The sequence below is a fragment of the Tympanuchus pallidicinctus genome, unplaced genomic scaffold (genome assembly GCF_026119805.1).
Source record: "Tympanuchus pallidicinctus isolate F22 unplaced genomic scaffold, pur_lepc_1.0 scaffold40, whole genome shotgun sequence".
NCBI lineage: Eukaryota > Metazoa > Chordata > Aves > Galliformes > Phasianidae > Tympanuchus > Tympanuchus pallidicinctus.
The window spans coordinates 1,507,186-1,532,012 of record NW_026294759.1 but is presented as its reverse complement, the minus strand read 5'-3'; the positions used below and the strand labels follow the sequence as shown (position 1 = coordinate 1,532,012).

General features: G+C 42.5%; 2 protein-coding genes across 3 annotated transcripts; one reads left to right on the top strand and one right to left on the bottom strand.

The window, feature by feature from the left end:
* Positions 1-3,235: 3,235 nt before the first annotated feature.
* On the bottom strand, positions 3,236-10,778 carry FAM162A (family with sequence similarity 162 member A). Its single transcript, XM_052701819.1, has 5 exons — positions 10,661-10,778; positions 9,527-9,652; positions 7,239-7,347; positions 4,696-4,804; positions 3,236-3,477 (listed from the first exon to the last, which is right to left on the bottom strand). Exons 1-5 carry the CDS (start codon positions 10,674-10,676, stop codon positions 3,385-3,387), a joined length of 453 nt encoding a protein of 150 aa, XP_052557779.1. The 5' UTR covers positions 10,677-10,778; the 3' UTR covers positions 3,236-3,384.
* MIX23 (mitochondrial matrix import factor 23) lies at positions 10,682-20,261 on the top strand. Of its 2 annotated transcripts, XM_052701817.1 has the most exons (5): positions 10,682-11,008; positions 11,868-11,993; positions 12,528-12,674; positions 16,533-16,592; positions 19,968-20,261. In XM_052701817.1, exons 1-5 carry the CDS (start codon positions 10,715-10,717, stop codon positions 20,016-20,018), a joined length of 678 nt encoding a protein of 225 aa, XP_052557777.1. In that variant the 5' UTR covers positions 10,682-10,714; the 3' UTR covers positions 20,019-20,261. The 2 variants fall into 2 exon arrangements, with proteins under 2 accessions (XP_052557777.1, XP_052557778.1); XM_052701818.1 differs by lacking the exon at positions 16,533-16,592.
* The last annotated feature ends 4,566 nt before the right edge of the window (positions 20,262-24,827 follow it).

Sequence of the window (24,827 nt, the reverse complement as noted above, 5' to 3'; positions counted from 1 at the left end):
GACTCTGTTTTGGAAGATAAGTGCTTCTGAAAAAAGAGGATCCTCTTACATTACCACTTGACCATTGATTGCCTGGCATGATTCTGTACGGCTAACGTAGTTCTCATAGGTATAAAAAGAGACCTTTGAGTAGAATTGGGGGAAATACTTCAACTTCATATTCAGCTTTGTTGAAACTTTTTTGCAGGAACATTCTCAGTGTTGCTATAAGGACTTAAAAGAAGGATGCTAAAAACTAGGAGCAACAACTGTTTAAAAAGGTTTGAAGTTCCTTTCATGTTATGTGGCAAACAGGAACGAGCTACTGTTCACTCTGTTGGTAAAGTCTCCAGTGGTACATGGCAGGCAAGATTGCTCTCTTGCATTCAGGATACGTGAGATGATAGGGCAGAAAGTTGCTGAAACTTCAGTAACTGAAGCAGGACCAGTGCCTGGGGCTTCTGGAAATACACAGGCAAAACAATTATTTGAGGCAGCTGCTGCCTGGGGACTAGCTTGTTATTTTATTTCTGTGTCTGTTCTTTGATGCTACCAAATACTGGCGGTTGAAGTCCTGTCTCTTAATCTTAAGGGAAAGGAGGAAGGCACTGACCCTGGAAAACAGGTGTGTTCTTGACCCTGCATTTCTGTAACAAGCAGCATTAAGACTGTTGAAGAACCAGCCCCCCACCCAGCTCCAAAAGCAACAGTGCTCATGGTTGTGCGTCGCTGTGCTTCCCTGAGGATTTCTGGGACTACTGGTGTTCCTTTGGGCAACTTGCATCTCTGAAAAGCTTTAAGTAATTCCCTGTGTTTTCCAGTATGGTTTCTTTTCGTCTGGAATTGTCACAACATGTGATTAGTACTTTCCTATGTCTATTTTAGCTAGGAAACATTAAGATCTTTAGATATCTGAATCTTAGTAGGAAAATAAGAAAGATCTTTTTTTGTACTACTGTGACAATGTCCTTAGTGCTCCTGCAATGGTCTTCTGAGGCAGCATTCAAGTTGGCAGATTGAGCACTGGATTGAGACATATATGGAACAGGTACAATTAAAAGGTGCATGGTGTGGAATTAGTAATTTTACTTTCTGGAATAAAAGCAAATGGTGTTTCAGACTAAGCTAAAGGGGAGGAAAAAAATGAAATGTTGTTCTAAGTTCTTAATGTTCTTTTTCATCGTGAAGTGTTATAAAAAAGCATAGGCTAAAGATACGACCTAATCAGGTGGTGCAGGGTATTCTTGTTAGCTGCACATTACTGCCTAAGCAGCCAATCTAATGTATACATATATTTCTTAAACATTTGTCTGTGTTCAGAAATGCTTTCACAGAAGCTATCACACTGTGAAAGTGTTTCTTTCTTTATTCCTCTCATAAAGATTAATGTTTATGTTACCAAACTACTTGCAAAAAAAAAAAAAAGAAAACCCAAAACCTGCATTGGTTGGGGTGAGTTGGAGGGTGGCATAAAGCTTAGGCTTTTTGAGCCTGTATGGAAGCTGAAAGAAAACACAAATGTGTGCAACAACGTTCAGGTTTTCTTGTAGATGCAGAAATTGTGGGGATACCAGACTCATAAGGGAAGGATATGACTGCTACTGCATGAAGCTTCAGTTGGACTACTGGACCAGAGTTCAATTTTTGATTAAAAAAGGGCATAAAGGTTACAGATACTGTCTGAAATGGAAAAACTGATCAATGTTGCTGCTCTGGAGAGTTGCTTTCTAAGATTTATATACAAAAATAGATCAAATACCTGCTAGAATGCATTCAGAGGTGCTTATTGAAAGTGGAACACTTCTGAGAGATGCATAGTTCTACTTTCTGTCATCACCAAGCATAAATCAAATCACAAATTTCTCTCGAGGCATTATTTCAGGTTGCTGTGAAGCTGATGTTCTGCTCTTTGGTTTTATTCAGCGTAAGCACAGGCACCTATATGCTTAGTAGTGTAACAAAGAACAAAAGCTGTCATGAAAGATCTGTTCACATAACTGCAGTTACGACCTCCACTAGGTATTAACTGAATAGAAAATATATGAGAGCCTGCTCTGCTTGCATGACAACATTCTTGCAGTGATTGTCTTAGAATATGATAATGGGTCGTGGCATCACCTGCTGGTTGTGACTTCTGTGGAATGACTGCATGTTGTATCTGATTGAGTACATCTCAGCAGTAGGAGGGGTAAGCAGAAATACAATTCATAGAAAGATGGACTGCAGTGCTTGCTTGCTATCAAGAACAGTACAAAATACTGCACCAAAAAATCACAATCCTTTGCATTTTTGAAGGACTTTTAATTTCTTCAGCAATGTTGCTAATTTTCAGTAGCACAAGGAAGAAAAGTTTCAGGAAAAACTATCTGCCTTGTGCTTGCAAAATATTCACAAACTACATCTGTCAAACACATACCTCTTCTGTTTCTGGAATCCCTGGGAGCCACTTAACAGGGAGTCCTGGGAAAATACATCTGAACATCCATGATGATCCCAGTCTGCTGTGCTGAGAGGAAGAAAAAATACTGGTCTCCAACTGCTGAATGCTCTTTAGCACAAACAGTATGCAACTCTTCTGACATGATGCCAGAAACAGGGCTATTAGGAAGGGGGTCTGCTTCTGAAACTTAAGGTTAGCATCATGAAAGCGCAGATGGCAATTTAAGGGAAAATATGCAAATAAATCCAAATAAATTTTGGAAAAGAGCTTGGCACCAGAGAGCAGAAATGCTTGACTGACTTTCTCCTATTCCTCTAAGTAAACAACGGGGTAGCACAGGCTGAAGCTGATGCTCACTATTCTTTAAAATACTTCTCTTAATTTTAATTTTCTCTTACCTCACTGCTAACTCAGTGTTTAAAAAAAAAAAAAAAAAAAGGTCAAAAAATGTGGTTCTTATTTACAACACGTTGTTTCTGCAGAATGCTATTTCGTTATCATTCCCTCTCCCATTTTTTAGCAGAAGAAGGCGAGAATATATTGGACCTAGAATAAGTAAACAAGCTTTCCAGTAACTTCTGATCATTTTGACAGTGTTAATGTAGTTCATACAATTACTCTCATGTCAAGGACTTGCCTAATAATTGTTCTCTCATGCAGAAAGTTTTAGGGAGCCTGTAAATATAGAATCCATATAATATTCTTTCTGAAGGGAGCTGGAATAGTCAGCAATAGTGGATGACTGAAGTAATGAGTTATAATACAGTTAATGGATGAAGTAAAGTTAAATGCATTGAAAAAGTGTTTGGAGGAAAGTTATCAGGAAGAAAACAGATGTTTGTTTTTAATGACTACAGCATAATGCATTCATTCTTGAACACAAACGCTGAACACAAAAAAGATGCAACTCGCTGAAAAGGACAGCAGCTTTTCTTTCCCCATTCTTGGTTTCTTCCTTTTCTGCTCTAAGGTTTAGCAGGTGCACTCTGAGCTTCTTCCTTCCATTGAGCTTTCTTCTCCAGGTTGATGGCTGTAAGAGTTTCGTGCCTTTTTACAGCCTACAAAATAATGACAAAGCATGAGTAGAAAGTGTCACTTACAGGGCCACAGAGATGAATTGCTTACAAGATATCTGGCCTATCCTTACCAAGGCAAAACCTGGAAAAGAGAGGGTTAAAATTCAACATCCAGATAATTTTACTTTAAACTCTGGGAATAAGTTAAGGCCTTCTGTTAATAGCACTAGCAGATGTATTCTCTGCTTATGGTCAGTATTTCATACTAATCTCTGGTCTTCAGAAGTCAGAGCAACAAAAAGTTAAGTATAATAGATTACAGCTGCTGTGAAAACTAACATCCCAAAGCAGTTGTCCTCTTTTCCAGTGTTTGTGTTCATACTCTGTGAACCTAAGAGGAATAACTTCTGGAAATTGTTAGTCCTTGATTTCTTCTGCTAGTGCCTAGGAGAAGCCTTTCCATTGATTCATTTCAATGATGCATCCTTTTATATTTTGAGAAGTGAATGCAGACAAGTAGAAGTGTTACCACTTCAATAATTTATAGTGCTGGCACTGAGACTCAGTTTTAAAGTTACCTGGAAATGTTAACAGAAAGAAGAGTGAAACACTGTAATCAGAAGAATGGCTTTAGTGAAAGGCAGCCTAGGAGTAGAGAGAGGATGGTTGCTCAGTGTCTACAGCACTTGAGGGCTTTTCTATTAAATGTACAGCTTTTTCAATTAAACAGTAATTGGGAAAAAAAATTGTTCCATTAAGAGTAAAGGGAGACTTTTCTAATACAATTAAGGAGCACAGAATTAGTGCTTACCATAACTCCCCACTGTTTAAAGACTGAGAATTCTCAGTCTGGGTGAAGAAACACTACTTGCTGTTGCAGCGCATAGAGAGGTACTGTGATTTGTCATAGGTTCACCACACAATTAACTGTATGGATCCTTTTGGCCCAAGGAACATTTAGCTGTCTATCAGACTAACAGAACAGAAAACTATTTTTCTTTTCAAACTTTTGCAGCCTGTCTGCAAAACTGAGGAGTTGCAAGTGCAAGATGAGATTGTCAGTGATGTATCGTGCTGGGCTGGGAAGGCAGTGGGAGAAAAAACTGTTTTTGTATATAGAGTCTAACACTGATGCCACCCTTTTCTGATCTGGGAATTAATCAGCGAGCATTACCTTCTGGGGAACCGGAAGGACTGACAGTTCTGTTAACAGTTCTGTTAGAATGCATTTGCACTCACCAGCCAAAAATTTATGCTTACCTGCTTCCCTCGGATCACCATCGCTATGCACCCCAGTATTGTCAAGGCAATCATTACGTAGCTGAACTTCACCCGCAGAGTGGTTTGTGCTGCTCGGATTACTTCAATCCTCAAGAAATAATAAAATAAGACTCATTACTGAAGACCTAAATAAACCAGTGGCTAGTTGTGTGATTGCTCCTGCATGCTGTCTGTGTGTTACACTAGCAGTACTTAGTTTCACAAAAAAAAACACCACCAACAAAAAGACAAACCCAAGGTTTTACAAGAATGGGCTGGTCTGATCTCGAGAGCTACCTCAGGATAGATGCAAATCATGGTAAGAAAGGGGTTCCTCTCAAAGCTGGAAACACACAAAACATTTTTAATTTTCAGTTATTCAGCTGTTACAGAATGTTGCCTTTTTAGACCACCTGAGTGCACTGCAGTATCTCAGTATGTATGTTCACTACAAGGAAGACAGGAAAAGGATATTTTTATAATGCTGGTTTATGATGCTACTTTCTAAAGTTTACAAATACAGCAAGTACCTTATCAACATTAGAACTGCAGAGTATTCCAGAACTGTAAAATGTGTGTTCCCTCAATAGCGGAAGAATGGTTAAAAAAAACATTTGTCAGAAGGAATAAAATGTTAACTGTTTGCGTTTCCTGAGCATAGGAGCATATTATCACAGCTTAGCAATTCTTTTTGCCTGAGATTCAAAATGGTTTAATTTATGGTACCTTATACTTTCCAAAGAAGGCTTCCTCTACTACAGCTATTTATAAATTTCACACTGGCTGCTGAAAAGAACGTGCCTGGAATTCTGAACAGGATTTGGTAGAATACCAGTGGCTACAACTTCCCACCTGCTAGAAGAAATAGACTTCGTTCAGGTAATCTGTTTTCCTAGAATGAAGGAGGCACGGAGGATTGTAAGCTGGTCAAAGTCATCTTTTCTAAGAGAAATCTTCCACAACAGGAATAGCTATTAAATTTTTCCAAATGTTGTGAAGCTCGTTCTACCAAATTAAACCTCAATTACAGTAAATGGAGAGTGTGTATTAGGAGTATCAATACGAGAAGGGCCAATGAAGTGTAACACATCCAGATGTGCTTTCCACACTAACTACTGACCTACTCCTAAGTATTTAACTCTTCTTGCAGAATATAGAGTGGATGACTCCCCTCTTAAGGAGTTCTAATATGCTCGCTGATTAAATTTGGCATACTATACATTGAAAAGCATCAACATCATGGCACAAAATAATTATATGCTAAGCCTAACAGATAATGGAATTAACAGGACTGAGTTACTAACACTGTGTGCAATCATGAGTGAATGTGGAATCCTGTATCATGTTTTAACCCTTACATTTGGAGAGAAAGGATTCACGATGGTTTGGCATGGTGAGTCACGTAAGAACTGAAAAGCTTTTGGTCTTTCTTTTGAAGAGGAGTGCAAGAGTGGTTTGATCACAGTTTCAGAGTACTGATCTGAAAAAAAATTCTGATCATAGAGAACACATTGATCTAGCATGAAGCTAATAATTTAGCTTCCAGGTCATTCGTTCTTACAAATAATCTGTGATGAACAACCTGGGTTCAGGATACATTTAAGATGAAACATGCAGAAGTAGATCTAACATTCTACTAGTTAGTTTTTGAAGTATCTTGGGTGTCCTAAACTATACAAGAGGAAAAGGCAATCATCTGAACACAACTTTCATTTTAAAAGCAATTCAGTAGCTTAGTGTTTATTTTGTTTAATTAGTTATGTTTGACAACCATATCTTTGCAAGATACAATTATAATCACATGCCCTTACAGCTCAATCTTACTCAGATTAGAAAAGGCAAACAAGTTTTTGTAATTTTGTAGTTCTTGATCCCCTTCTTAACTTTGGCTGAACTATTTTCTTCCAGCCAAAGCCAAGAATTCCCTTTTAAATGCCACTGGAAATGCTTTTTTAAACTGATAATTGCATTTTTTAGAATTGCTTTTGTTAAATTTGATCTTCACTTTAGATAGCTCTACTAGAACATCCTGTTTTATCTTCTATATCACAGGGACCAAGGCAGTAACATTGGATTCCAGCAGCAATGGGGAAACTTTCCCTCTGCCTCTGCCCTCAAGACATTCATTAATAAATACGTGAGTTTCAATTACTTTATGACTATATCAAGAAAGTTTGCTGCAATAGGAGGCTACGACATGTAAAGGAAAGCATTAGAAAAAGATCATGTTAATATTTGCAAAGACCTTCTTTGATTGGAGGAATAAAAATTAATTGCTATGTGATGTTTTTTTAATGAAACAATGATAGATGCTGGCCATCCCTTCAGGAAATACCTAGATGATTTACACGTAAATCATCTCAGCAATACAGAATTCTCCAGGTCACATAATCTCATCTACAAGATGACACAATCACAGCAGCATACGGATTTTCAGCTGTGGAAACCCCTTCTCCTTCAAAAAAGGTATTTTGGAATTGCATTCAGACAACTTATTCCTATGCAGGCAATTTCTCTTTCTCAGCTTTGAAACTGGCACTTACGAGACAACCTCTGGTATATCCTCTGGCTTCTTGAAATGGCCTGCCCACAGCAAACATTTCTTCTCCCAGTTTGTAGGCTTGTGTCCAGGCACCCGGAAAACAGGCCGACCTACAACGAAAACCAACCAACCAACCAAAAAAGACAATCAGAAAAGCTGAATCCCTAACCAGTTAGATTGAATAACCCAGAATTGTATGTACAGTTGCAAGAGTTGGTTACAAAACAAAAAGGTTATTGCACGGTCAGATTAATAAACCTCTGAACGTGAATTAAACTGAGGGCAGGTTAGCTGGGAAAGCCAAATCTTGTTCATGGCCTCCCTTCTGCAGTTTTAAATCTGCAGAACCTGCTCCGGCTTCTAAGCTTCCTAAACTGCGAGATGATAGTATTTCCACTACTATTAAATTAGTTCAAAGAAAACAAATGGAACTGCTACAGAAAAGCCATTATCCTATTCCATAAAAGAATTTTAAGTTTTCCAGGAAGTCAGAGAGATCTTATTTGTAGGTATAAACAATCAGGTGATCATAAGCAAAGACCAGATCCTTAATTTTCATCTCAGGCTTTCAACCTCCATACACAAAATGCTCAAAATAAAGTATGGAAAAGTTTCCTTAAGTAACATTACAATCTAGCCTACAAAACAAACAAAAAAAATAATGGGATGGGATAGATTCTGCATGGATGTATGTTCATAAATGAATTGGTGGATTCATTAATGACCTGGGAAGTGGTGTGGATACACACTTTGCTGACAACACTCAGTTATTATGAACCATAAAGAAGATGGATACATGAGAAGAGCTGCAGGCCTTCAGAGTCCTGAGTCAGTGGCAGGGCAAATGGAATTCCACTTATAAATAAGAAGCACTTCCAGTTCACATACAAAAGACAAACTATAATCTAATCTTTATTGCTGAGGAGCAGTCCTTGGGATTTTGAAGAAGTTTGGGGAAATGTTCAAGAACAGAAAGGCAAACAGTATTATTAGCCACGATAAGGAAAGGAACAATGAGCAACACAACAGTGTTACTATGTCACTTTACAAAAACACAACTCTGGCATTCTGAAAAGCCTGTGAAACACTGAGCCTTTGTCTCAATAACAGTTGGTTTGCAATGAGTAGAGAAGATTCCTAAGGGTGATCACAGGTGTGGAGTGACCACCACAGAACAAACACTGTATTACACCAAAACCCATCAAGCCTGGAAAAACACCCACTGAATACCCGTCCAGCATAACAGAGGGTACCAGAACTGTAGTGATGCTGCGAATGTGGACCACAAATGCCCTGCTTTGGAAAGAGTACTGAATTAAGAACAGAGCAAAAACAGCATATGACAGATTCAAAAACAAACGCAAGGAGTGGATGTTTTCTCACTGTGCCGTTCAGCTGAGGAACCCCTTCCCAGAGGATGCGGGTGCTAAAAATAGTTTCAGCCTCAAGATACTCCACAAACTGACAGAACAAAAATCCGACAAGGATCGTTAAACACAAAGACACTGTCTCTGGGACAGCAGTGCCATGTTTCATTTATACTCGCCCTTAGATCCTTGCTGTCCATCACTATTTCTTTTAGTTCCCACAAAAATGTAAGGGTCCCTCTTTATCGGCCACTACTGGAGACACGACGCTGTTAAAGAGATTCTTGGTCTCACCCAGTACAGATGTGTTTTGCTTTGTTTTGTTTTTTTAAACATTTATGCAAAATGCTTCACATCTGTACACTGCTTTGATCTAGCTTCAGTAGGTCAAGAAGGGAACCAGTAACAACACAGGCATCTGATTAGAGCACCGTAACTGTCCCATTGGCAGTGTTTCATGACCTCATCTTTCCCTGATCCACTCCATCCTTAAGTATGAATTGAGTCGGTAACTCAGATTCTCTCCTGCAGGGCATGTTCAGGCCTGTGAGCAGCTAGAGCTGGCTCTACTACGAAAAACTGCAGAAGTATTTAGCTGGTACAGTGTTCCTAAACCCTGTTTGTGTTAGGGCTGAACAGTCAGTTCCAGCTGAAGAGCCTCAGAGTATAGGGCCATACATTGAATATGACATTAATGACCTACTACAAAGCAGAAGCTGTTACTGTCACAGGAAGAAATTTTGCCTCTTGGCTTTGTTAAAAAAAGAAATTCAAGATCTTGCTGCCAATTTTAATGCTCAGTTTTTCAGTCTAATATGAGTTAATTCTCCCAAAAGCAGGGGCTCTTGTTCAGATGACTGCAGCCTTGGTATCTAAACAGCTGACAGCAAGAAACGTAGCATAGTCTTTATCACAAACTTACCTCTTGGCTGCACTGGACTTTCCTCCTGGGGTTTGCTGCAGAGCCTCCTGCTCACCTTCGGCCCCACTCCCCGACTCATCCTCAGAAAGGAGGGAATGTTTCTTTCCAGCAGCTTAACAGCCTTATCTGGAGGAGAAAGCAGAGGAAACCCAGGGGCTAGGTCTAGCTCAGAACGTTATGGAGTGAGAAGGCTGGCTTTTAGGTAAGAGGTTGTTCCTCCCCCTGGCCTCAAGAGAAAACAAGAAATAAAAGCAGTAGGTACAAATCTAATGCTATGAAAGAAACCGCAGATATAATAATCCATGAAATCTAATAAAGAAATTAAAGATGACTCTATAAACCATCAGAATCTAATAAAGAAATTAAGGTCAGTTTTACAAATTCTAAAATATATCACTTGAGTTTGTCTATTAAGCATATATAGAATATTAAGAATGACCGATTACAGCCTATGAGCAGTTTCTACGGCAGAAGACATAACACCGCTTCAAGGAACTTCTCTACTCGGCCACACGCTCTGCTCCGGGCAGCACTCTTCCAAGCGCTGTACAGCCACGTTTTATTCATCTCGTCACTCCCAGTGACAGAGCTGGGACCTGGGACAGGTGCTTTGCGGTTCACTGGACAAAACACCTTACGTATGTAAACATGCTCTGAAGAAAGTCTTAATTTATTCATTAATGAAACATTTCTGAGGGGAAACAAATAAACAAACAAACAAACCCAAAGACAAACAAAAAACCAAACCAAAACAAAACAAAAAAACCCTGGAAGATAAAAGGGCACGTAAAATAAATTGCATTCTTTTTTCTTCTTTATGAAGGAAAATGTCTTCTCCTTTGGGGGAAAGGAAAAAGGATCAGTGCTTCCCGAATGCAGCAGCGTCCAAGGTCTTCAGAGGACCAGCAACAACGAGAACCAGCCCGTTCCTCTCCCGTCTGCGGCTCAGCCCGGAGGCCCCGCACCTCGGCGCTCGTACGGACCCGCACGGCCCGGCCGGGACCCCTCGGAGGCGCCGAGCACCGCGTTACGCGTCCCCCGGCCCGAAGGGAGGACGGACACCCGCCCGGCACTGGCGAAGCGCAGCCGCCCCCGCAGCTCCGCTCCGCTCCCCGCGCCGGGACGGCCACTCACCGGCGCGGCCCCACATGTCGCTGCCCGCCGCCCGGCCCTGCGCGGCTCCCCTCAATGTCACTGCTCCGCAGCGCTCCGCCCCGGCCCCGCGATTGGAGGCGGGCGGCGGGACGCTCGGGCCCGCTCGCGGCCGACCGACCCGCCCCTCGGGGCCGGCCGCCCTTCCCGCAGCTCTACGGCGACCTCCGGCAGCGCCGCCCGCCAGCTCCGGACCCCCCAAAGCAGGGCCCGCCCTGCCCCGCTTCGCCCCGCCTTTCCCGTGCGATTGGCCGCCGCCGCGCCCTCGGCCTTTCCAGTATGGCGGCGCCCAGCAGCGCGGCGAGCTGCGAGGACTTCGCCGAGTTCCAGGTAGCGGCGCTGAGGGGAGCGCGCTGCCGGGCGGCGTGAGGGGCTGTGGGCGGCTGTGGCGCTGCGCGACCGCTCGGCCGCTTGGCCGCGGTGCCCTGGGCGTCCCGGACCCCCCCGACTCCTCGTTCCGCCCTACCGCCCGCGCGCCCTTCGGTAACACTCTCACGGTGCGCGCCGAGGCTCCGGCCTTCCCGGTCGCGCAGCCGAGAGCGGGCTGAGTGCCCAGCGCTGCCCTGCCCGCCGCAGATTGGCCCTTGGGATCGGGTTCTTCGTTTAACGTGACCGGGCTGCACGGCTTCATGGAGTAAGGCTGTGTGCAGGAGCGGCACGTGTGGGAGCCCGTGGGCTGTTCCGGAGTGTGGTGGCTCAGCGCGGTCTGCCGGAGCTGCTCGGTTATACCGTGAGCCCTGCCAGAGGCCTGCTTCTTCCACGGAGGGCTTTTAGGGGTTGCAGCCAGGGGCCGGCTTCCCATTTTCTTCACCGCTGCTGTGCGTGTGGGGCTCCGGGAGCGGGCTGCAGCTGCTCTGCCCTGCCGCCTGAGGAGACTGTCGTGTAGGGAGAAGCGAGGATGAGCCTGCTGCTGTGCAGCGCGGGGCTGGGGCTGCCTTCGTCGGGTTTTCGCTTCTTTGCATTAGCCCAGTTGTCTCCCACTGGCTTTCCTGCTAAGGAAACTGATTGTTTTGCACCAAGCACATAGAAACTGTGGCTTCCTTGTGTGTTTGTTTCCCCTCATCCCCCCTCCCCCTATTTCTAAAGATAAACCTAAATTTCTATTAAAACACTGAACGGTGCTTTTTTTGCTGTTCGACTCTCTTGGGTAAAAAAATAAAAAATAATAATTTGTATTTATTTAATACAGGAGTTGCTCAGGGTGATGAGGACAATCGATGACAGAATTGTCCATGAATTAAACACTACAATTCCTACAGCCTCCTTTGTAGGGAAAGTTGACGCCAGCCAGACATGTAAAGAGCTCTACCAATCTGTAAGTATCTGTTCCTTTAACTTCAGCTCGCTTTCTGAGATTTTATGATGTGCGGTGGCTTCTAAAGTGGAGAATATCAGTGTCTAAGGAAAAGGCTGACTTGATAGATCATGCTTTAATGTATTCATTGCTGGCATGCTTGACTTCTCTCCACAGCTAAACCACATGCATGTAGAAGCTGCCTTGCTTTAAAATCACGCTGTAGACTGGCTTATCCTGCAGTACTATTCTTTTGAAACGTACTTCCAGATGGCTTGATTCTTTCTTTGAAAAATGAGTGCTAGCATAGTTTTGTGATGCTCAAAAACACTTGTTTGTTTGTCATCTGCATGTGTATCTTTGACTTTTACCACTAGATAGAGTTGGTAGCTACTGCTTAAAGCAGTGTTGCTTCTAACATACGGATTATAGAGACAAAGGGAGTTCTGTAGGCACAGCAATACTTTGATTCCAGAAAGTCTCTCTTAAACTTGTAACGCAGTTTTTTTTAATTTGATGTCTGACTTACTGATGACTTTCCCTCTTCTCACTTAGCTTATGGAAGCTCACACCAACCGAGAGAGAATCATCAAAAACTGCATTGCTCAGACTTCCAGTGTAGTGAAAACTCTCAGAGAAGAGAGGGAAAAGGCACAGGATGATGTAGCATTATTAAAGCAACTCAGGAAAGAGCAGACAAAGGTGAGTGGTGGAGATCTTGAGGGGTCACTTAGAAGTAAGAAGTTGTCTTCCCACATGGGAAGATCTCCTTGGTGGAGAGAACCTGAAGGCAAGCTTGACTTCACAGAATAGAATTGTTTAGTTAGAAGGGATTCTTAAAAGCTAATCTAGTCCAACTCCCCTGCAATGAATAGGAGTATCTGCAACTCAGTCAGGTTGATGTCCACCCTGACTTCAAATGTCTCCAGGGACAGGGCATCCACTGCAACTCTGGACAACCTGTTCTAGTGCTTCACCATCCTTATTGTAAAAAAAATATTTTTCTTGTGTCCAATCTAAATCTGCCCTCTTTTAGTTTGAAACCATTTCCCCTTGTTCTACCACACCAGATACTGCTAGAGTCTGTCCCCTTCTTTCTTATAGCCCCCTTTAGATGCTGAAAGGCTGCCCTGAAGCCTTCTCCAGGCTGAACAGACCCAGCTTAGGCAGTGGAACTTAGGCAGTGTTGTCTTCTGTTCTTATCGTCTGGATTTGTGAGAGCCATAAGAGCAGAACAGAGCTGCTTTTATCCTGTAAATGGCACATCTTCTGAGATTCCACTACCCACATGCCTAGAAATGCTTCTCCACAATGTACTCTAAACTTTGCTTACAAACACCTCCTAGTAGGACATGACATAACTGTTTACTCTCTTCTGGAGAGTATCTGTCTGGAGGTTCCTTTTGTCTTTTTGAATTCTCATGAAAAGTAGTGCAACTGCAGATTGTGGCAATGGGTGCAAAGGTATGATCACTAGAAGATAATGAAGTGTTTTTAAAGTTTCTCTCTATAGTTATGCTGCCTTAAAGCCATCCTTTTACATCATTAGCCTGAAAAGCATCTTTCTTATTCATTGTATTAATCGAGGTTCCTGTCCACTTTGAGGAGCTGTCAGGAAGCTTTGAATTGCAGTTAAGCAATTTTTTGTTGTTGCTGTTGTTGGTGTTTAGTTCTGATTGTGTGAGAGAGAGACTTCTGGATTTGCACAAGGGATTGTAATGTACAAACCTCAATCTGGATTCAGCCTCTGGATGAAAGGTGTACTTCAACAGAGATGCTAGATGGCATATCAGAAGTTTGAAAGAGCATTTCTTTCCAGAGCAATGAAACGCTGATGCATTTGTAACTAAAGAACTTCCTGGAGGGATGCCTGGAACTCAAGGGTTCAGTGTCTATCAATTGATGTTTCCAGGCATTGAATGAACTGTTTGACATATGCTTTTGGAGAAGTGCTCTGATATGAACTCGTTTGAAGAACCAAGTGTCAGGCAAGTGGTTTTGCACTTAAAGTCTAACTTACAGAGCATCCACATTACTTGTCTGTCTGTACTCAGCTTTGGTGAGGCTGCATCTGAAGTACTATGTTCTGTTTTGGCTCCCTCACTATGAGAAAGACAGGGAGACCCTGGAGTATGTCCAGGGAAGGACAATGAAACTGATGAAGGATCTGGAACACAGGTCTTAAGAGGAGAGGCTGAGGGAATTGGGACTGTTTAGTCAGAAGTAGAGGAGTCTCAGGAGAGAACTTCTCTCTTGCTACATCTGCCTGAGAGGTTGTGGTAAGGTGGGGGTCAGCTTCTTCTCCCACGTGACTAGTGATAGGATGAGAAGGAATGGCTTCAAGCTGTGCCAAGAGAGGTTCAGTTTGGGAGTTAGGAAAAATTTCTCCAAAAGAGTGGTCTGGTACTGGAATGGGCTGCCCAGGAAGGTGATTGAGCCGCTGTCCCTGGAGGTGTTCAAGGAGCACACAGCTGTTGTACTAAGGGACACGGTTTAGTGGGGAAGTGTTGGTGATAGGTGGATGGTTGGACAGGGTGATCTTGGAGGTCTTTTCCAACCTTTGGTCATTTTATGGTCCTGTGGTACTTTGGGGAAACTAGGTGCAATAGCTTAGAAATTTCTGCAAGTTCATTTGCAGTCAGTTCCTTAAATCACTTAGTTTCTGAGCTTATCACTTAAACCAATAAGAAGGTTGCAGTGATAACATTTAATAACTATGGGTGATTTCAAATATTAAAAACAATCCATAATTTGTACACATCTCAAAAATCCTTTGGTCAGGTGACCTCAAATTTAAACTTCTTTCCCACCCCCTCCCCACTTCTCCCTTTTTCCCTTCTTCTCCAGGAGTTCAGTTTTGTTTTTTTTTTTTCTTTTTCTTGGAACTTTGGCAATTTCTCTTGACACTACATTTCCTATTTTAAGACCATGCCTTTCAAATTTTTATTTGGTTACAGAACAGATCTATTTTACTCTTTATTATTTGTGCTTCTCTCATACTGCTACTGGTACAAATTGGGGGACTTTATGCAAGATTACTATTTCTGGGTTACTGATTTTAAAAAGACATCCTTGGAGCTGTGCAGGTCTAGCAACTGATTCTTTTAGTCCACTTACGTTAAAATATCATTTGATTATTGTTGTTATCTTAGTTCTCTTATATGAAATTTCAAAACAGCCAACCAAGTTAATTCTGGAAGTCCCAAAAATATAGCTTAACGAGTATTAGTTTTATTGAGTAAATTAGTTGGGCTTAATGTTGGAATCTATTTTAGAAGGAAAAAAACCAGCAACAGAATAACCCAAGCCAAACCACCTTTATAGCCTTGCTGATTAACACTGACTGCGTTGCTGTTTGGATCTGCATCTCTAAGCAAAAGGCTGAAATGGTAGTTTTGCTTGGGCTTGGTGTCAAAGATGATTGTAAACCTATTCATGTATTCCAGTAGGGAAAACTCTTCCTTGATATACTAGGGATCTTTTCAGCAGAGGTATTACAGAGCCTAGCTACGGTCATCTGATCACCCAGCTAATGCTGTGTTATTATTTCAAACAGTTTGACATCCTCGTGAGTAGGCAAAAACTCATCCAACACCTGTGTAAGCTGTACATGTCTGGATGTCCTGCTTGGAGGTTTTCTTGTTTCAGATGAGATTGCTGTCTTGGTTTGCACCTGTTCATCAACTCTCTGACTGGAACTACATATTTCAAGTTAATTCATTCTGGAGTCTAAAACTCCAACAAAAATAAATCCTAACTGTGGGCATGAATGGCAAACTCTTATATCACCTCTTCTGCTTCTGGAACTTGTGGAGGGGCCAAATTACCACAGGTCATCTGAACACAGCTGTCACATATGCTCTATGGAGTTAACTAATGGGGCTGAAGCAGAGATTCTTGCATTTCTGTTGGAGTGAATGAGTGCTCTAGAACTGCTTACTGTGGTATTTCAGAGCTCTTCCAACATGTGTAAACCTAGTTTGTCCCACTGTAATCAAATCTCATAGTAACTTCAGAGACTATAAATGTATGTGATCTGTTCTTGTAGACTGTTTTTCAGTCAGTGCACTGATAGATGGCAAAGGCAGCAGAAGGGATACCTTCCTGATCCTGATCCTATATCAGGAATCTGTGATTTTCCCTAATTCGGTAGCTAGCTATCTTGTTTGACTCCAGTAATATACGTGTGGAAGACAGAACTCAAGGCTGCAAAGCTAACTGTAGCACTGCTATCCCTTGTGCTGAGTGCTATTCAACCGTAAGTAATTTTTGTCTGTGGAGCCACTAAGGCTGATCAGTTCGTTCTATCAAATCTTGACAGGCAATATTTAAGAATGAATTAGTAATCAGCAGGAACTTCTGCTTTCAGGGTGCCCCTTGCAGACTTCCCTAGCCTGCCCAAAGCATTGACTGAATGGAGGGACCAGGCTTTTGGGATGATTAACTTCAGTTTGCACCTGGTACTGGGTTTTTGTTGCAAAGTTGCAGAGGTGGTGAATGCTGATAGCTGCAAGGAACGTCTTGACAATAACTTCTTTCTTTGTCTGTTATTTTCTACAGTTGAAATTGATGCAGTCGGAGCTGAATGTTGAAGAAGTGGTAAATGACAGAAGCTGGAAGGTACTCAGTCATTTTAGAAAGTGATGTAGCTCTGTGCTGTGGGTTTGAGCTGTCCTTCTCTGGAGCTGTCGGACAAATGCTTTATGAGGCAGGCTAACTAGGAACAATGAGGGCAGTGTTGGGGCAAGTGTTTTAGGTCAGTCGTTTCAGGGCTTTCAGTCAGATTTTAGGGCTTTTCAGGCACTGTGGAGGAAAGAAGTGAGGCTGATCTGGTGGGGAAAGAAGGACTGTAGAATGCTTCCCATATAGATCTCCTTCTCAGCCTTACTCAGTGGCTAGGGACTTGGTAAACTTGTCTGTGGTGGCCTGTCTAAAAAGCTTGGCTGGGCCCCTTCTAGTGCCACAGGGATGAGCTTTTCAGTCATGGCTCTGGTGCCAGTCATGCTTCTGAGCAGAGGCTGGAGGAGGATGCGGTTGTAGAAGTTAAACCTCTTTCTGACAGAGTTTCTGCAGGCTTGGATGGATGTGTGAAGGGCAGTCCTGCTGTTGCTTTCTGGTGTCACCTGAATTGATGGCCCCAAGTGCTCCACTCTTAATTGCAGCTTTAGGATTTTAGTTCTGGGTTTCATCAGGGTAAATGGAATACGACTTCATGTCTTCTGTATTCTTAGAGATCATCACCATAATAGAGCTGGATGGAAGCTAAACAAATGAATTACATGTTTTCCCACTCAGTCTCTGTACTGTCTGGAAAAGCTTATCATGCCCTTAATTAATTAGTCATGCCCTTAAGTTTAATTAATTTTGAGACAGCTTGAATATGACTGAGAAATACCATAACTTAAACAACACCAGTGGCAGACGTTTCATGGAAAAGCACTGGCCATTTTATTTTTAAAGGGTGTGGGATTGGTTGTGGGGAGAAATGCCTATTTCTCCTCCAGTGTCTCTGGAGTTGGCACCAAACTTAGCACTAATACCAGTGATCTTGTAGCTGCATTAGGTTATTTTAGGTTATGTCATTTTGTTAGTGACAGAAGTGGCTGACTTTTCCTGGAAATGGAGAATGTTTAGTTGAAAAGTGGTGAGGTATGCACATGGTGCCTGCAAGTGTTTAGAGAAGGACTTGAAGATAAATGTCTGCCTGGGCTTTATCTCCAGCTCTACTATTACATCCCTATGAGTGCAGGCTTAGCTGAGGTTTCGTTCAGCTGTGAAAATACTCCACTGATGGAATTAGATCCAGTCAAAGCTATGGATTTAATACCATTTATTATATGGCAGTGGTTATTGGAGTGCAGGTGAGGACCTCTGCTCTTTTTTAGTATTGCAGACTTTTAGCTGTAAAATACCCTCATGGATTTACATTTACAAACTGGAAATATGTGATTAGGAAACAGTTATTTTGAGATACTTATTTGGGTTGTTCTAGCAATAGTGAGATACAGAAAAGTGCTGCTTTATAGCAGTGCATGTGGTGGAGATCTGTTTGGCTGATGCCAAGCAAGTAACTGACTTCCAAAACAGGACATTCACATTAATCTCTCTGCACCACGTCTATGTGAGAGTTGTGAGAACTCTCTATGTGAGAGTTCGTTATTGCAGAGTTTTGTATTAATACATGAAAGACAGCAAAATCAGACTTTACCAGACAACATTAATTTTATGGTACCTTGAGTGCTTTTTCCCATGTGAAAAACAATAGCAACACTTCACAGGTAGGCTACAGGAGTTAAGTGGACTGAATAACACCCTGGGGTCTGTGGGTAGATGCTCCTAAAAGTAGGAGGCAGTGTTAGTAACATTGCAATATTGATTTTCCATGAGCTTCAGAGTTACTGTTAAATATGCTTTAAAAGATTGCATGATAGTGTGTTGGAAGCTGGAATGTTTTTGGAATGTTGTTTGATGTGAGAGAGCCTGCCTTACAAGAGTTTAGACTACATTTCCAGTACTCTTTAAGGCATCTGTGCACATAGAATGGCTTGGAGAAAAATGCTGCAATTTGCTCAGTATGAAAATGCTTCTCATGGGAAATCTGTGTGGCTTTTAATTTCTACAGTTTCCTTCTATTGATTGCCTGATCTTTACACACCTTTGAGAGGTGTCCACTGCATGTGGTAATTTAATGGGACAGGCTTTGCATGCAATTGGAAGAAATTACATCAGAGCTGTCATGTTTTCTCTATTATGAATGTTTGCAGTATGCATTCTGCTTCTTAAAGTATACTAAATTTGAAGTGCAGTTGAAGATTACTTCAATTGTTGCTGTAAGGCATGCTGCAAACTTCACTTTTACTGAAGTAGCTGTTGGTTCTGCATGCTGAATAAGGAGACCAATTGCAGAATTGTCTAATTCTATTCTAGAATAACATATTTATGTAAAATGATGCATAACTTCCTCAAATCTAAGGGCCCTTCACATTGCACGTGAAGCCTGGGGGAGACTTCACAAAATTTGACATCCTAAAGATCAAAGACAATTTGTGTCAGAGAAGGGCTGGGGTACCTTGGCAAAATGTGCTCTCGCATGGGTGCCAAGTGTCTTAGTAACTGCCATTGCCTTGGCTTGGTGCTAGGTGGTGCTCGTGCCACTTTTCAGGACATGCACTGGTCAAAGTTTTGGTGCTTAAATGGTAAATAATTAAATTCTTTGATAACAGCACTGACAACTTTTTGAGCCTACATGTTATGCTTTTGATTCAGACTGCTGTACTTGATATAGTCATACTTGCTGGCCCTTGTTAGGGTAAGCAGACTGCTTGCTGAGTTCTGCAGCTTGAGCTAAAGTGAAGTGGTCTTCAGTCTCTAGTCCTGTGTCCCAAATTTTACCCAGAGAAGGTGCCAAAGGTGAATGAGGTGGGAGCAGTGTGCCGTGTGCATGGAATGCTGGCAACAGCACCACCTGCAGCCAAGTAACTTAAAGTATATGGACATGGCTTCCAGGAGCACTTGCACCTCCTTTTCTCCCTTATCACTGTATACAACGCATTTGCTCAGTAAAGAGAAGAATGTGATGCCCAGATTGGAACGCTGCAGTGAACTTCACAGAACACAGCTGGTCAGGATCTTTTCGCTGATCGTTTCCCTCCCTCTTTAAAACCATAACAAACAAAAAAGCCTCCTACCAACCCATGAGCCAGAAAGTTTCAGTGTCTTTGACGTAGACAGACCGCAAGGATGATAAGTGCCTTATCTGAGGGGGAATACTGTTAGTGCTGTGCAGTTCCCCAGCACTGAGCTGCACGCTTTGGATTTAGTAAAGCCGAGGGAGAAAGCAAATGGAGACAGATGGGCTGGCAAGTGGCATTTATTGATGCCGTGGTGCTGGGTGCCTTGAGCTGGGTGCGGCAGGAAGGAACAGCTACCTGAAGTAGGTCTGAAGACTCTGGACAAAGACTGATTTGCTTTTGCTCTTCTGTTTTGGTGTCTCAGGTATTTAATGAGCGTTGCCGAATTCATTACAAGCCTCCGAAGAGTCAATGATGTGAAGTACTTTCCATCAAGGTGGTCCGCAATCATGAGAGCCAAACTGGAAAGAGACCTTGGGCAAGCCATACTTGGGCCTTGCAGAACCAGGATAACCCAGTCTTGCTTTATTTTGGACCTACTTAGCTGGAATCTCAAGGTTTAAATAATTCTCCTATAATTAAGAGAAAACAACTCCTCTTTTGTACAAAATATGTGAAAAAATGAGTTTTATAGTATTAAACTAATTTTCAAATTGAATGTGAAAATGGCATCTTTCTTGAACTCAAACTGCAGATGTCAGAGAGGGGAAGACAGAGTAAAGGAAAACAAAGGAAGAAACAAAATCACAGCTCAAAACAGGGAGAATGAGGTTCTCTTAGAACCCATAGGCAGTAAATGATCATTGAGCATGGTGTGTTTGTGTGAGTAGTTTACAAAAATTCAAAAGAGTATAAAAATTGCAGAATGATAAACTGCAGGTTCAGCACACATCAAAGCAAGAAGTTCCCAGCACTGTTTTGAACTACTGACCACCAGTGGCGTTGTTTCAAAATTTGAATGTAGACACAATTTTGCCATTTCCCCCCACCCTTGCATGCAGCATCTGTGTGGTCTTTGTTACAAAGGTCTGGATTTTGCTTTTAACAAAGACTGCAGTGTTGATTAAAAACACTTTGTGTTGGAGATGAAGATACATATTTGAACAGCATTCAGGAAGCTGACAGTTAACGCTCCACTGTATTCCATCCTTTCTTCTGAGCCCTTAAAATTAATTCTTTAGGTGAGTTGTATCCAGGAGGAGGAAATAGCAGTGTGTGCTATTGCTACTGCTGAAGCTGACTACAGTGTTGTTTTTAGAGAGCTTTAAATGCAACGTCCCTGTGGCAAGGCAGCAGTGGAAACATCATTTAACACAGGATAAATGTGAGAAAAATGAAATTGCTGCGATCATATATCTAGCTTTTACTATCTCTAGGTATCTGACTGTCAGATAACAAGCTCCACTTGGTTACCAGCTCTTCTGTTACAGACTAGTAATAGGACTTGAACAGAGCCATAAAATGCAGACTCCATCTTGTAAACACTTTGGAATTCAGTTATGCCACTGAAATGGCTGTGAGCTCTCATGTCCTTAACAGTTTTGCATATATAGAGAGCAGGACGTAGCTGGGGGAGTATACATGGATCACAGAAATCTGGCAGAGTTCTATGCATATAAACTCTTTTATGGTCTTGTGTCCAGTAGAGACTTAGATTAGATGGTGGCCTTTGTTGTGGAGTAGCAGGGTAGTTGTGATGCCACTCATTCCCACTTTTCTTTGGGAATGAGGCAGAAATCTGCGCTAATTCTTTGAGGATATGAAATCTAATGCTGAAAAACTTTTGCCCGCATCCCCTCACAAGGTACTGCAACTGCTCTAAGCAGAACTTCACTCTGGTTGCAGCTCTCATTTCACTCTTGGAGAAAAACAACCAAAGTACTTCAAGTCTAAAAGGAGAAAAAATGTTCTTCAACTATTACATTCCCATAGTAGCTTATTGATTATTAAAACAGTAGAAATCAAGTACTGTTCAGAACTGTGGGCTGAGTTGCTAGTAACATAATTTCCATAGGAGATGCTCCACTGATCAGATAGTGAGAGCAAATGGTTTGGATTTTGAACTTGGTTCTCTAATACTGGATCTTGTAAGATCCTAAAATCTTTGTTCTCTTTAGGGTCTGAATTTAGAACTGCAATCCATTTAAGCCACTTGTACAATATGAACTTCTGCCAGTGCCTATGAAGGTGGCATCATAGAATCACTCAGGTTAGAAAAGAACTTAAAGATCATCGAGTCCACCCATGACCTAAACATACTACCCTAACTGACAACCCTCAATACTTCTGAATAATTAATCACTGTTCTGCTGTAACCATTCATTTAAATACAGAGCCGAGAAAGTAGATTTTAATAATCCCTTATGTGGAAAAACTTTTGAAACCCAAGAAAGCTTATAAGTCCCAAACGCTCCTCCTGTTGATAGAGGGTTGTGCCCCTCTTGTTTACAGAGGGTTGTACTGGAAAGCTGAATTACTCTATTTGGTTTACTCTGGGCACAGAGGACTATCTTGCAGTGCATGGCAAATCATATGAATCAGAGGCTACTTGAATCTGGCTCCTGAACTTATTGGAACTAAGGTGAGTACCTGGAATTGCACGTCATGCTTTGGGGTAAGGGGAAGGAGAAAAAGGCTTTGCTGTCTTAAAGAATCAGAATCATCTGAGCAGGGAGAGACCTTTAAAGGTCATCTAGTGCAACTCCCCCGCACTGAACAGGAACCACCTACAGTTACATCAGCTTGCTCAGAGCTCCGTCATGGTTGACCTTGAATGTTTCCAAGGACAGTTACAAGTTACAAGCCAGAGCAGTTCATTACAGCAATCACAGCCCCAAGCCAAGACAGAACAGAGCCAAGTGCTGATTGAGCAGTGATGTGCCTTTATTAAAAGATGAGCGAGGAAGGAAAAAGAAGAAAGGAGAGAAAAAAGGAAAGAAAAGCAAGTCACCAGGACAGATACTGTAATGTCCTGAGGGTCCGTGTTCCTCCTCCTCCTCCTTCTGAGGTGATATAGTGGGGCAAGCACCGCTGGCTGCGCAGTTGGCAGTTCCTTTTATGGATACGATCCATTCCAGTTGCACCAGGAGCTATTGCCAGGCAGAGAGAGTCTGATACTACATGCTGTGTGCATTCTGAGCCAGCAATTCTTCTCCCTTTGTGTGGTGGTCATAGAGGGTCGTAGGTGGAGTAGGACCCAAGAGCACCTTAAGGGAGAGGACTAAACTGGCTTCTCCACTGTGCTTGTGCAAAACTTGAGCTTGTTCTGCAACTTTCAGAAGAGTGTTACAGTACAGTTTTTGTTCTGAGGCCTTCACAAGATATTGTTGCAGTTCTGTCTCCAGTAGCCAGTTGTAAATCCATCTCTTAACCATTGAGAGAAAGAATTCACAATGTTACAGTTCTGTAGTGTTGTTACAGTCTGAGCCAGAAAGAAATATGTCACCTTATTCCCACAAGGGGGCTTCCAGCACCTCTCTGGGCAATCTTTTTCCAGATCTTCACTGCCCTTACGGTACAAAATTTCTTCCATGTGTCCAATCTAAATCTCCCTTCTTTCAGTTCGAAACCATGACCTGTAGCATGTAACGTGTAACATGTCCTTGTCACAGCAAACCCTGGTGGAATCTATCTCCTTCCTTCTTATGTCCTCCTTTAGATACTGAAAAGCCACTATTAAGTCACTTCAGAGCCTTCTCTTCTCCAGGCTGAACAGCCCCAGCTCTCTGAACCTGTCCTCCAGACAGATGTGGAGTACATCTGGACGCAGAACTCCAGGTGAGGTTTCACCAGCACAGAGAAGAGGAGCAGGATCACCTCACTTGACCTACTGATCACACAACGTTTGATGCAGCTCAGGATACTTTTAAAAGTGACAGGAAGTACTGCCTGCAGGAACTGGCAGAGGGTAGAGTTAGAATAGATATTAGGAAGAAATTCTTTACTCTGAGGGTGGTGAGACACTGGAGCAGGTTGCCCAGTGAGGTTGTGAATGCCCCTTCCCTGGAAATGTTCAAGACCAGGTTGGATGGGACTTTGAGCAACCTAGTGTAGAGGGAGTGTCTCGCTCCAATTTGTAAGAGGGAGAGGAGGTTCTTTTTAATATCTGCATACCTTGCATGCGATTAAGAAACAACGGTTCAAATGTTGGTCTGACCAAATTGTTACAAATCTTAACCAGGGAAATGGGGAAGGGGAGGAGGGCGATAGAAAAGGTAGGAAAGAAGAAGCAAGGAGTCTTTGTAGGAAGCAAGAGGGAGACAGTCACCACCATGGATCCAGCGTGGATCAGAGTTCAGCCATTCATCTTCAGTCGTGGTGGGTTTTGGGCATCGTTGTTCTGTTGATGACTACAGTGACCACGGCAATGATGGCCCCTTTTCAATGGTAGTACCAACTCTTTTATAAGTCCAAAGTGGTTGAGTCAACTCTCCTTGTAGTGGCAGCTTCTGGCTCTGGGATCTCAGCAGAAACTCCTTTGTTCCCGTCTTCTGGGCCTTGCCAGCAGATAAGAGGGAGCAGGGATGCCCACTGCATCCTGTTTTCCACAGGACACGATGGTATCATTCCCCATATTTCCCATACCAAGCTAGAGCTATTTAGTCATAGGCCAGATCTTCTTAGGGTCTCATTTGTCAATTTGAGTCCTGACACTCTGTGGGCCAGTGATGGTCGAGCTGCCCCAGTATCAGCTAAAAACACAACCTCTTCCCTCTCAGGTCCCACTCTCATGTTTACAAAGGGCTCCTGGTGGGACCAAATTTTTGAAAGCCCCAGATCCCCCTATTCTGAATTCAAAGCTGCTAGTAACTTTTTCTCCCTCTTCCACTCAGGGCAGTTTCTTCTTATGTGTCCTGGCTTACTGCATTTAAAACATTTCCCAGCACTCTGCTCCAACTGGGGCCTCACTCAATACCCTTGGCATCCTTCCTCTCTTTGCTTCCCTCCAGGGCCCAATCTCCCTTCCATGTTCTTTTCTCCATTACCCGTTCATTTTTTCACCACATGTTCCACTGTGGAAACCATTAACTTTGCCTTTTATTTTTCTTTCTTATCTCCTCTTCTATCATACACTTTCTGAGCCTCTCGTAAGAGCTCCTCCAGAGACTTCTCACTCCATCCTTCTATCTTCTGAAGCCTCTTTTGCACATCTGGCCACGCCTTAGTTACAGAATTAACTTTTAGGAGCCGTTGGGCTGCAGGATCCTCAGGATTCGTCCCTGAG